This window comes from Podarcis filfolensis (assembly GCF_964270895.1).
Source record: "Podarcis filfolensis genome assembly, chromosome: 8".
NCBI lineage: Eukaryota > Metazoa > Chordata > Lepidosauria > Squamata > Lacertidae > Podarcis > Podarcis filfolensis.
Window position 1 is genome coordinate 3998484 of NC_139611.1, and position 13570 is coordinate 4012053.

The 13570-nt window shown below is 49.1% G+C and overlaps 1 protein-coding gene across 3 annotated transcripts in view; it reads left to right on the top strand.

Moving 5' to 3' along the window:
* The window catches only part of LOC310769830 (tetraspanin-15-like), a 98873-nt gene that overhangs the window by 73595 nt on the left and 11708 nt on the right, over positions 1–13570 (top strand). For all 3 annotated transcript variants that reach the window (XM_083629641.1, XM_083629640.1, XM_083629639.1), the window contains 2 exons: positions 3108–3161; positions 4213–4329. In XM_083629641.1, coding sequence (XP_083485767.1) covers positions 3108–3161; positions 4213–4329 — 171 coding nt within the window. The remainder of the gene's footprint in view (positions 1–3107; positions 3162–4212; positions 4330–13570) is intronic.

Consider the following 13570-nt stretch of genomic DNA (forward strand, 5'->3'; position numbering starts at 1 on the left):
TGGAGGCCCATGACTTGCGTGTTCAGTTCCTGGGCCTTGTGTTCCGCAAGAGTCAAAAGGAATACAGGATTATGCAAAGACGTCACACATCATTATTTATGGAAAACCTTTTCTGTCAGAATGACAATGTCTGAAAATGAAAATTAAGTCTGCCTTGAAGGCATGGAGGAGAAAGAAAATGATCAAAAGATGCAATTTGCATTTCTTTGGGCTGGGATATAAGGAATTAGATGATCAGATGTGTGGCTCATATCCACTAGTAGCTGTGTGTTTAGCATTGTGGGCCCAAGTTTATGGCTCTCCTTTTGAGCTGAGGTTCAGCAGGACCCTCCCTACAGAATTTCTGACACCTACTGAAGACTGTTTTTATTCCAGCAGGCATTTTAATTGAAGTTGGAATTTGTATTTTTAACTGATCTTTATATTTTTGTATAGTATCTTTGTAACCCACTTAGATACTATTGTAGTTAAGTGGCATATAAATTGTTTAAATAAAAAAGAGATAATCACAACTCACCACCTACCCAGCTACTTAGGCCCACACTACACATTTAAAGGGCTTCCCCCAGAGAATCCTGGGAGCTGTTGTTTGTCAAGTTGTTAAAGGTAAAGTTGTTAATAGTTGTTAAAGGTAAAGGTAAAGGGACCCCTGACCATTAGGTCCAGTCGTGACCGACTCTGGGGTTGCGGCGCTCATCTCGCTTTATTGGCCGAGGGAGCCGGCGTTTGTCCGCAGACAGCTTCCGGGTCATGTGGCCAGCATGACCAAGCTGCTGGGGGGGCCACTAGGTGGCGCATCGGAAGATGGCTGACAATAACATCTCTCCGACCCACACAAGGTAATTTGGAGGCTATGATGGGGGTTATTAGCCTCCTTAACCCCCCCAGGATTATGGGGGGGACGGCCTTTGCCTGCTGTGCCCTATACCACCCCCGAATTTGTGGGGGTGGGGGCACTAGGCACAAAGCCCTCCTGTGGGACTCCGGCACTCCTGGACGCCGTCCCTGATTCGCGCCTCTAGTTTGCAAGAATCTTCAAAAGAAACAATTTGGACGAGATAAATTGCACATACTTCAAGGAAAAAGGGGGAGTAAAGACTGCTGACAGAAGAGATCTCTGATAACAAGGCAAGAACAAAATATGAGAAGATACGTCAAGATACGGTATTGCAAATGACTGAGGGGGGAGGGGGAAATAAAAACTTTCCTATCCTCTTTATGTGATTAACAAGAATCCTCTCCCCTAATGAGTTAGAACTTTAAGGACTTAAGCTGTGATTTAAGGCTGTGTGGAGATAAACTTTCGAACCAAAGCAATGTTTCAAGACGAAGCTGGAAAGTTAAGAGCTTTGGAATGACGCAGTTAAAAATGCCGTCGCCATCTTGGGAGGCATTGTTGGAGCTCTTGGGTCTGGGAGGAGAAAGAGAGAAATAGAGTTGTTTACATATCGTGGATTAACTTCTCTGTGGGACTTAAGAGCGAAAAAATGCCTGATTTATGATGGAAAGAGTGATGTTATCTACGAAGGAGATATATGGAAACCATCTGGACTTAAATTGGAAGAACGGGAAATTCACACAGGATTATTATACTTGCTTATCGGCTTAAGGAGACTAACAGAAGAGATCGTAAAAGAAAAAGAGAAATTATATGAACAAGATATGATGTGGAAACACCAAGATAAGACTGGATAGAATTATGAGCTTTGTCTGGACTGATTGGGACTGATTTGGACACTAACGCAGTAATAAGAAGATGATTTGAATCCCCCTTTGGATCTTGAAGTATGGGTTCCCCCAACAAAATTTAACAAAATTTAAAAAATTTGGCTTTGTAATTTGGAATTTATGTGATGTGATTTAATTTGATGTGATTGGCCAGTTAATAAAAATTATTAAAAAAAAAAAAAAAAAGCATGACCAAGCTGCTTCTGGCAAACCAGAGCAGCGCACGGAAACGCCGTTTACCTTCCCGCCAGAGCGGTACCTATTTATCTACTTGCACTTTGATGTGCTTTTGAACTGCTAGGTTGGCAGGAGCAGGGACTGAGCAATGGGAGCTCACCCTGTCACAGAGATTCGAACCGCCGACCTTCTGATCAGCAAGTCCTAGGCTCTGTGGTTTAACCCACAGCGCCACCCGTGTCCGTTAGTTGTTAGGAGACCTCTAATAACTGCTCCTAGCCCTCTTAACAAACTACAGCTCCCAGGATTCTTTGTTATAATAGTTCAAATTTCTAATGCAGACGGGGCCATAGGACAGCCTTCTCCTTGAATGAATAGGAGGAGTTTGGAGTAGATGGAGTTTGATGATTCTGTGAATGGAGGTGGCATACTGGAAGTGAATATATCTATCTTAGCAAATGGAGCAAAGGCTGAAAAAAGACACCTTTCCACATGTACTCTTGATGTGCCTTGAGGCTGTCCCCACCCCCCTTCCATCACCCTCATCACTGCTTGGAATTTTGCAAAATGTTTGGCATTATACCTATTTCCCCACCGCTGTGACAACCGAGGGTCAGGGGATTGACGTGCCAGAGGGAAGACCCAAATATATCGTATTTTTTGCTCTATAAGACTCACTTTTTCCCTCCTAAAAAGTAAGGGGAAATGTGTGTGCGTCTTATGGAGCGAATGCAGGCTGTGCAGCTATCCCAGAAGCCAGAACAGCAAGAGGGATCACTGCTTTCGCTGCGCAGCAATCCCTCTTGTTGTTCTGGCTTCTGAGATTCAGAATATTTTTTTCCTTGTTTTCCTCCTCCAAAAACTAGGTGCGTCTTGTGGTCTGGTGCGTCATATAGAGCGAAAAATACAGTATCTAAAGGAGACTTCCAGCCATCTTAAAAGCTGCTGCAGAGTCTGAGATGCTTTCAGTGCAAAGTTTTGACTCTCCAAATGCAAGTGTTCAAAAGGTCAGAGAGTGGTCTTTATTAAACTCCTTTGTGGCTTGGTTTGTCAACAGTTTTTGTGGTCTGGTGAAAAGTCTTAAGAGAAAGAGAGAGAATCCTACCCTCTTTTACCTTTCTTGTGACTTTTAAAAACAACAAATTCCCACCATCCACCTGCACTGTTATTGAGCTTGGATCTTCTTCCTCCTCTCTTAATAGGCCCCAGGAGAAGTCATTAACACACTGTGTGGATACAAGACACTAAATAAAGAGGTAACAAACATTTTTAAGGTACCTGAGGGCTGAGCCAGGCATTAGGTAGCAGACATTTGTGGAGGGAGGAGGTTGTGCTTTGTGAGGCAGACGAGGGGGGAGTAAGGGATACTTAGTAAGGGAAGAGGACATCATGGAGGCTATAAACATACACATGGAGCAAAGCAGATAAAGAGGCATTTTGTTCCTTGCTTGTGTAATAGTAGAACCAACTGAGGTCCTCACCCAATGAAGCCAACTAGTGAGAGGTTAAGGACAGGTGACAGGCAAGGCTTCCTCACACAGCACATAGTTCAGGTATGGAATTTGGTTCCACAAGATGGGCAGCTATCTTGGTTGGCATTAAATGCAAGCTAGACAAATTCATGGGGAACAAGGCTACTGATGGCTGTGGGCTACCTCCAGTGGGAGGTCCTGAGTCCCAGGGGCCAGGATCATAAGCTGGAACTCGTGTCTTACTTGTGAGCTTCCCATTGCGGCATCTGGCTGGCTTCTGGAATAAGAGTGTAAGAAGAGCCGTGGAAAATGTTTGCAGAATACTTAAAAACGCAGTGTAAAAAAGTTAGAACGCAAATAGGATTTGAATAAGAAGAGCAGTGGGGGCGAACTTTTTGTTTTTATTGTGAGATAAGGTGAAGGTATAGAGTAACTATAATATGCAACATAAATTGAAATTTTGAGGGAACCATGGATGGATGGATTGTTTAAAAATTATAATAAAATAAAATGCAAGAAGAGCCTGCTGGATCAGGCCCAAGTCCCTCCTGGTCCAGCCTCCTCTTCTCATGGTGACCAACCAGGTGCCCCCAGGGGAAGCCCACAAACGGGAACGGAGCTCAACCACAGCTCTCTCCCCACCTGCAGTTCCCAGCAACTGGGATTCCAAGGCACGCTGTTTTTGACTAGCTATGTTGGAATCAAATCTCATAATTCCAATTGGTTTTTGGTAGACCCATGAGATCCCTGTTAGTCTCATGTAATTTACAAGGAGAGCTGAGGGAGTTACTCAGACTCAAAATATTGCCTTTAATGTGATTTGTTCTCTTTGTAGCGCCTGGAGCTGGTGGCCACTATCCACGTACGCGGCTGCATCCATGCGGTCGGCTTGTGGCTTAAAGACAATTTTGAAGCCACTTTTGGAATTGTTTGCTCTCTGCTGTTTCCACAGGTATGTAAACAATGTGTTGCTCCTGGATGGCTATTCAGAGGTGTGTGTTTCCCCCCAAAACAGAGGTGAAGACATTACTTCTTTACTATAGATCACCATGAAACTACATTACACACACTTTTTTTAGAGACAAAATTCTGCATTAATTAAGCCAGATGGTTGGGGTATTGATAAAATTATTGTCAAAAATTATTCAGTATGGCTATTTCCATTAACTGACAGACCCTGGTTTCTTCCTCTGGAATTCTGATCCTTACCTCATTTTTTCAGAGACTCCAGATAGCAACATGGAAAAATTGCCAGAGTTTGCTTCCATGTTTTTTCAACTTGATTTGTGCCACTGAAAATGGGTTGCAATAAACCCCAATTACACTCCAATCTATCCAGAGTGGGTAGGCAAAGCACAGCTGAGGTTTTGCAGGTCTCCTGTACCTTTAATCAAAAGCTTCCTGCTGTTGCTTTCTGTTTTATTGCTCATGGACATCAAGTTTCCTAGATTCTAACCTTCATATCTAGTAAAACCTCTTTTAAAGGCATATTCAGATACATAGATAATTGATCAGTGCAGATAATTTATCATACTTCTGGTTCATATATCATAAAATTATTCAGTCATGTACTCAAAAATGCTCTTGTTACTGTTTAACAGCCACTTATGATTAATTCTTCATTTGTAACAGCCACGGCATATTTCATTAGCTTTCAGTTGTGTTTCCAATCTGTTACACATATCAGAAAACCGCTCTGTCTCTTCATCTCTAGGAAACTAACATAAGGGAAGTCATAATACTGCTTTATTCTGCCTTGGGAAATCCTGTATGTGGTTGGAGCCCTACAGCCTTTTTTAATGTGTCCACAGACTCCTTCCAGTCAACTAGTGCCACGACCTTTGTATCCAACAGGGACTGGGACACGAGAGTCAGAGGCTGCAGGCTCTTCACACTGATGAAGAAAGATGATGTTGGTGACAAGCACGCACATCATGTGTGTCGTTAACTATCCTAAAGAGCCAGTTGTGGCATAGTGGTTAGAGTGTCAGAATAGAACCTGGGAGACCAGGGTTCAAATCCCTGCTCGGCCATGAAGTTCACCGGATGACCTTGAGCTAGTCACTGTCTCTCAGCCTGACCTACCTCACAGGGTTGTTATGAGGATAAAATTGAGAGGGGGGAAGTGTGTGCACCATCTTGAGCTCCTTGAGTGGGGTATAAGTGGGGTATAAGTGTGATGAATAAATATTAACCCAGTTGAGCAGAGGTTTGTATTGTGTTTCTGAGGGTTGCAAATGCTCCGTGAGTGTTATGTACTGAGTTGAATAGGATCCAAACTGCAGCAGTCTGATTGGTCCTAGAACAATAGGATTCAGAATGCAGCAGTCAGATTGGTCCTAGAACAATGCAGCAATATGATTGGTTGGCAGGAACCACCCAATCATGCTCCAGATAGAAGTGAATCCACAACCTGATTGGCTTACAGTAGAATTCCGGAATTAGCCAATCATGTGCAGCCCATTGTGTAAATAATGTATATAAAGCAGATACCTTGAGGGGACTTTCATTCATTCCTCCTCACCACTATGAGCTGAATAAAGAGCATGAAATCACTTTGCGACTCTGAGTATATTTCACTGGCGACGAAGGTGGGATCCCGCTGAGCTGACTGCCACACACAGCACCGCAGCACCGCCACCTGCCGCACCGCTGCCTCGCACCGTGTATCCAGGCTTCAGCTCCGGGACACAAGGAACTCAGAATGGCAACCAACAGCAGCTTCTCGCCGTTCAACCCAGCATCTGGAGACTGGGAAGCGTATGCCTCCCGTTTCACCTTCCTCCTAGAAGCCAAAGGGGTCACCGATGAAGAAGACGCCAAGAAGAGGGCGATATTCTTCAGCGTCTGCGGAGAGGAGACGTTTGAAATCGCCCGGGCTCTCCTTGCACCCGAAGACGTCGCTACTGTTCCATACAAAACAATAATGGAACAGCTGAAGGGGCACTTTTCGCCACAGCCCTCTGTGGTGGCTCGTCGAAATGCCTTCTATGCAAAGCGGCAAGCCCCTGGGGAAACCATAACTGGGTTTGTGACCTCTCTCCGCCAAGCTGCCCGGTTCTGCAACTTCTCAGAGCTGGAGAACATGCTTCGTGACCGCCTCATCGGTGGCCTGAAGGATGAGAAGCTGCAACGACGCCTCTACGCTAAGAAGGACCTAACGTTCCAGGTCGCTCTGGAGGAGGCCCTGGCAACGGAAGCTGCCGAGAGGTCGACGCAAGAGGCACGGCCGAGCCAGCCGTCCCAATCGAGGGTCCACCACGAAGACCTCACCGACGACTCAGGATCCAACAGGGAGGAGGTGCACCGAGTACAGCAGCGCACTCAAGCAGCCCACATACCACAGCTGCCTCGACGAGAAGCAGGGAACTGCGCAAGCTGTGGAGACAGTCACGAGAGGAGGACCTGCCGTTTCCGCAACGCAGAGTGCAGGCAGTGCAGAAAATTGGGACACATCGCCCGGGTGTGTCGAGCTCGGCCCACCCGACGCCAGGCATCAGATGACCAATCCAAGAGCCCCAGGTCCCGGGGCCCAACACACCAAGGCAACTCGACGGAGCTCACGGACTTCCAGGTATACCAGTTGCCCCACCCCAACGTAGAGAAAATTTATGTAGAGGTACACATAGAGGGGGCCCCATGCCGCATGGAGCTTGACACGGGTTCAACTCTATCCATAATCTCGGCAAGGACCTTAAGGAAACTGTGTCCTACTGGGGGTCCCAAACTCAGGCCGGCCCCATTCACCCTCCGGGACTTCCAGAAACGTAAGGTCCCCACAATGGGGGTGGGGACCTTCAGGGTGCAATACCGAGGGCGGACGCGGCAACTGGACTTGCTTGTGGTCAAGGGCCCCTACATTAGCTTACTGGGATTGGCATGGTTTGGACCACTGGGGCTAGCCGTCACCGGGGTGAACCACACGAGCTTACAAGTGGACGTGGACGCCATATGCAAGGAATTTCCGGGGGTTTTTGATGGGAAATTGGGACAGTATACGGGCCCCCCCATTGCTTTACAGCTTGACCCCGCAGTACGACCAGTCAGGCTCAAGGCCCGCCGGGTCCCGTTCGCCCTGAAACCCCGTATAGACGAGGAATTGGACCGACTCGTGGAGCAAGGCGTGCTGGAGCCGGTGCCTAATGCCCCCTGGGAAACCCCAATCGTCACACCCGTCAAGCCGAATGGTTCGGTCCGCATCTGCGCAGACTACAAATGTACCATAAACAAGGCCCTCACGGCCCATGCATACCCAGTGCCAGTGGTCAGCCATGTCCTTGCCACCCTGGCTGGGTCGAAAATTTTTGGCAAGCTGGACTTGGCCCAAGCATATCAACAACTGCCAGTAGATGAGGCCACAGCAGAGGCACAGACGATTGTGACGCACAGAGGAGCGTTCAGGGTAAAGCGGCTGCAATTCGGTGTCAGCGTGGCACCAGGCATATTCCAGAATCTAATGGACTCTCTCCTTAAAGGGATTCCTGGCGTCACCCCCTTCTTCGATGATGTGTTGATTGCCGGGCCCACACCAGAGGAGTTTGAGGACCGCCTCCGCACCGTTCTGCACCGTTTCCAGACGGCGGGTCTCAAGGTGAAGCGGGAAAAATGTCTACTAGGAGTGCCTCAGGTGGACTTTCTGGGATTTATGGTGGACGCAGAAGGGGTCCACCCGACTGGGGACAAGGTACGGGCCATTTGTGATGCCCCAGCGCCCAAGAACAAGACTGAACTTCAGGCCTTCTTGGGACTATTGAACTTTTACCATTCCTTCCTTCCCCACAAGGCGGCGGTAGCGGAGCCCCTACACAGACTCCTGGACAAGCGGGCCCCTTGGGTGTGGGGCCAGCGCCAGGAGGCCGCATTCCAGGCAGTCAAGGACTTGCTTGTCTCAAACTCGGTCTTGGCACACTTCGACGAGAGGCTGCCGGTGGTGCTAGCATGCGACGCCTCACCCTATGGCATTGGCGCTGTCCTGGGACACCAACTCCCGGATGGAAGAGAGGTACCGGTGGCATACTTTTCCCAGACACTCAACGCAACCGAGCGGAACTACTCGCAAATCGACAAGGAGGGTCTGGCAATCGTGAAGGGAGTAAAAAAATTCCATGATTTCTTGTACGGGCGGCCCTTCACCGTGGTGACTGACCACAAGCCCTTGCTTGGCTTGTTTGCCTCCGAAAAGCAGACCCCCCAAGTGCTGTCTCCTCGTGTCCTCAGGTGGTCAATTTTCCTTGCCAGCTACCAGTATGCACTGATTCACCGCCCTGGGAAGGCGATGGGCCATGCGGACGCCCTCAGCAGGCTACCACTACCGGAAACAGGCCCCGACCCAGCACCTGCACAAGAGGTTATGAGCCTGGAGCTGCTTCCCGACCGCCCCATTCAGGCACAAGAAGTTGCACACCATTCCAAGAAAGATAGGGTCATCTCCCGCGTCCTGGACTGGGTGTGGAGGGGATGGCCCAGCAGCAGCCCCGGGCCAGAATTCGCCGGCTACACAACCCGCAAACATGAACTGTCAGCCCACAAGGGGTGCCTGTTATGGGGAAGCAGGGTCGTTGTTCCCCAGCCCCTCCGCAAAAGGGTCCTCACAGCCCTACACGAGACACACCCAGGGGTAGTAAGAATGAAGGCCCTTGCCAGGAGTTATGTGTGGTGGCCGGGGATCGACGGAGAGATAGAGGCCTGGGTCAAACACTGCCAGGCCTGCCAAGAATCCCGCCCAGATCCCCCAAGGGCCCCAGTCCAGTCCTGGGAGTCCGCCCGAGCACCATGGTCACGCCTGCATGTGGACTTCGCTGGCCCCTTTCAGGGGAAAACATTCTTCATAGTGGTGGACTCCTACACCAAATGGCTGGAAGTCGCACTGGTACCGTCCACTTCTACGTCCGCAGCCATCCGGGTACTACGCAGGCTGTTTGCAACCCACGGGCTCCCTGACACTCTCGTCTCAGACAACGGGACTGCATTTACGTCAGGAGAATTCCAAACCTTCACAGCGCAGAACGCCATCCGCCACATCCGTTCGGCGCCATTCCACCCTGCCACCAATGGCCAAGCAGAACGCATGGTGCGGACCACCAAGGACACCCTTCGCCGCATGACGCAAGGGGATTGGGAGTACCGCCTTGCCACATTCCTCCTAGCACAACACAGCACCCCCAGCTCAACGACTGGCCGGAGCCCCGCTGAACTACTAATGGGTCGGCGCCTTGCAATCAGATTGGACCGCCTTCACCCCGATAGAGCTCAGGATGAGGTAGTGGTGGGGGAAGGCAGGAACCCCCGGACCTTCGAGGCCCAGGACCCAGTGTACGCAAAGAATTTTGGGGCAGGCCCAGCATGGGTACCCGCCACAGTCACCAGGGTCACTGGTCCCGTGTCGTACGAGGTGCTAACGGATGGGGGGCAATGCTGGCGCCGCCAGTGCGACCAGATACGGCGACGATTCCCGGGAGAAAACCAGGAGGAGGAAAGGTCAGAGGAGTCCCAAGGGAACAGAGGGGCAGTGAGGCCCATAGAGCAGGAGGGGCCAGCAGGAGAGGCAGAATCAGTAAATACAGAGAGGACCCGCGAAGCCAAAAGGACACCGGAACCAGAACCACGACTGAGCGAGCCGGTTGCACCAGACCAGACAGGCCCATCACAGCCAGCATCCTTGGAACATGAGCCAGAACCTGAACCCCGGACCAGGGAACACCCCAGGCCGCAACGCACACGTAGGCCACCGGCGTACCTCGAGGACTATGAATGCGACCTCCCGGGCAGGACTGGAACTTAGAGGGGAGGGGTGTTATGTACTGAGTTGAATAGGATCCAAACTGCAGCAGTCTGATTGGTCCTAGAACAATAGGATTCAGAATGCAGCAGTCAGATTGGTCCTAGAACAATGCAGCAATATGATTGGTTGGCAGGAACCACCCAATCATGCTCCAGATAGAAGTGAATCCACAACCTGATTGGCTTACAGTAGAATTCCGGAATTAGCCAATCATGTGCAGCCCATTGTGTAAATAATGTATATAAAGCAGATACCTTGAGGGGACTTTCATTCATTCCTCCTCACCACTATGAGCTGAATAAAGAGCATGAAATCACTTTGCGACTCTGAGTATATTTCAGTGAGTTTGTTGAGCAGCTTTCTCCAGCCTCTTCAGTTGTCTTGAATGGCAACTCTCATCAGTCCACACCATGCTGAGTAGATCTGATGGGAGATGCAGCCTAATCTGGTGGGCACCAGCTTGAGGAAGGCTGATTTTGAGCATCTACAGTTGTGAATTCTTTGGATGCCAGCCTTGCCAAGGGCTCAGTCTTCAGGTAGTCTGGTTGGAGACTTAGGCTGAATAGCCAGAGTCAACCTCATGCTAACAGAGCCAAAAGCAGGTTCGGTTTCTAGCAGGAGAGAAGATTCAGAAACTCACATCAGGGATGCACAATCCAAGCCAGGCAGCGATCAGGATCCAAGGCAGATTGTTGGATCAGAGGGGAGTGGAAGCCTAGGCTGTTTCCACATGCAAAAGTTGAAGAGCAAGCATGGGGAGTGGTCTCCATTTATACGCCGCTTGATGACTAAAAACAACCACAACCACAAAGCAGTTTACAAAAAATGATAAAACAATAAAATTATCAATAAGAAAAATTACCGTAGTTTTCGCTCCATAACACGCATTTTTTTCCTCCTAGAAAGTAAGGGGAAATGTCTGTGCGTGTTACGGAGCGAATGCTTCTCTCCTCCGTGGCTCGCTTTGAAACAGCAAAGTGGGAGAAGAGCCGCTGAGTGGGGAGGAGAGAGGGACAGAGAGCCTGCTTCTTTAAAGGAGCAAAGCGGGAGAGGAGAGGAGCCGCTTACACGAGTGTAAGCAGCTCCTGTCCGGTTGGCTCTTTTAAAGCAAGTAGGCTCTCTGTCCCTCTCTCCTCCCCACTCAGCTTGCTAAATAGCAGGAAAGGTTTTCAGCTCGCTTAGCCGGGGGGGGGGGGGAGGAGGGAGAGAAGCAGAGCCTGCTTGCTTTAAAGGAGCAAAGCGGGAGAGGAGAGGAGCCTTCTCCCCTTATACCCCTCTTCTGCATTGTTAGCAGCATCCTTCTCCACCCACCCCACGCGTGTTCCTTCTCCCCTTAAACCCCTCTTCTTCATTATTAGCAGCATCCTTCTCCACCCACCCCACACGTGCTTCTTCTCCCCTTAAACCCCTCTTCTGCATTATTAGCAGCATCCTTCTCCACCCACCCCACGCGTGCTCCTTGTCCCTTGAGTGCTTTTCCTTCCCTCCCCACTTAAAACATGGTTACAAAGCACAGATCCACATGGATTCTCAGGATTTTTGCACTGGGTCACCCCAAATTCACCATCAGATCACATAGCATGTCCACGCCTACAGTTTGCACCAAAAAAATCACGCACCCACTGTTGCCTGGGGCCGCAGTGGTGCAAAAACGTGGTTACAAACATGGATCCACATGGATCCTCAGGATTTTTGCATTGGGCTACTCCAAACTCACTGTCAGATCACATGTCTGTGGCCACAGCATGAACCACAAAAATCATACATCCACTGTTTCGTTTAGAATATTTTTTTTCTCGTTTTCCTCCTCTAAAAACTACTGTATTTTTTGCACCATAACACTCACTTTTTTCCTCCTAAAAAGTAAGGGGAAATGTCTGTGCGTGTTATGGAGGGAATGCCTATGGGTGGCATGCCTACGGATTTTCCTCCTCTAAAAACTACGTGCGTGTTATGGTCGGGTGCGTGTTATAGAGCGAAAAATACGGTATGTATGTATTATGGTTGGGTGTGTGTTATAGAGCGAAGAATACGGTAACAACAATAATTAAAAATTTTCAAAAAGTTAAAATTACTAACACTCGCATGAACTTTCTAAGCTTCTGGGTAGGCTTGTCTAAACAAAAATGTTTTTGGCAGTACAGTGAAGTGCCTGGCTGACATAAGCAGGAAGGGAGTTCTTACAAATTGACACCAGGAACAGAGCCATTTCTGCTGATCAAAGCAGTGAATGGGTGCATATGAAGTAAGGTGAACTTGCAGGTAAACTGGTCCCAAGTTGTTAAAGGCTTTATACTAATAGTAACGACCTGAATTTGGCCCGGTAGCAAATTAGAAACCAGCCGAGATTTCTGAGCACAGTTGTTCTATGCTGACAAGTCCTCACTCCTGTCGGTAATAATAATAATAATAATTATGATGATGATGATAATGATAAATTATTTATACCCTGCCCATCTGGCTGGGTTTCCCCAGCCACTCTGGGCGGCTTCCTATTAAACATTAAACATTAACCTATTAAACATTAAAAGCTTCCCTAAACAGGGCTGCAATCATGCTGTAGCATTTTGCACTAACTGCAACTTCCGAACCAAGCACAAGGGAAGCCCCACAGAGTGCATTGCAGTAATCCGAGCTTGAAGTAACCAGTGAACTACTGTGGCCAGGCTTTCCCAGTCCAGGAATGGCCATAGCTGTCAAACCAGTTGCAGCTGGTAAAAGGCACAGCTGGGTGCACCAGGATTGGCGCTTGCAGGTTGGCTAACTAGAGTGCGGAGGAAAGCCAGGGCTCCAGCCTAGCTGGGGAACTCCAAGCACTGAGCAGTTCGGGAACAGAGCCATGGACTGCACTGGCGTTGAGCTCTGGTTTGAAACGGAAGCTATAATGCTAGCTGGCGTTTTTCTGGAAGCTAATCAGTGAGGCCACTCCCTGGCCGCATTGGATAGCATAACCAGTTGGTGGAGTGCAGGGCAGGACGCAAGGTATACCACGCAAAAGTGGTTTCCACCCTTTGTTATGCTGCCCCGCTCTGGGCCCCAGGGTCCAATTTAACATCACTGGGGACATTGCAGAATCAGTTTCTCCGTCGCCTTCTGAAACTCCCCATGTGTGTGAGCAACGCAGCCATACGTCTGGAGTTAAGGATTGCATCATTGGAGACTGTCATCTGGAAGCGAGTCTTTGGCTATTGGCTGTCCAGCTGGCATAGGCTTCCCGACCATTACCTTTTTCAGTGCCTCTGGCGGGACGTCTTTGTCAATCCGTGGGTAGGGAAAATCCATGCCAAACTTCTGAGCATCGGAATTTCCCCAGCGGACTCCTTAAAGATGAACTTACGCTCAGCCAAAAGCCTTATTGAGCAAAGATTAGCGGACATTGAAAATCAACACAACCTCGCCAGGGGTGGGGGTG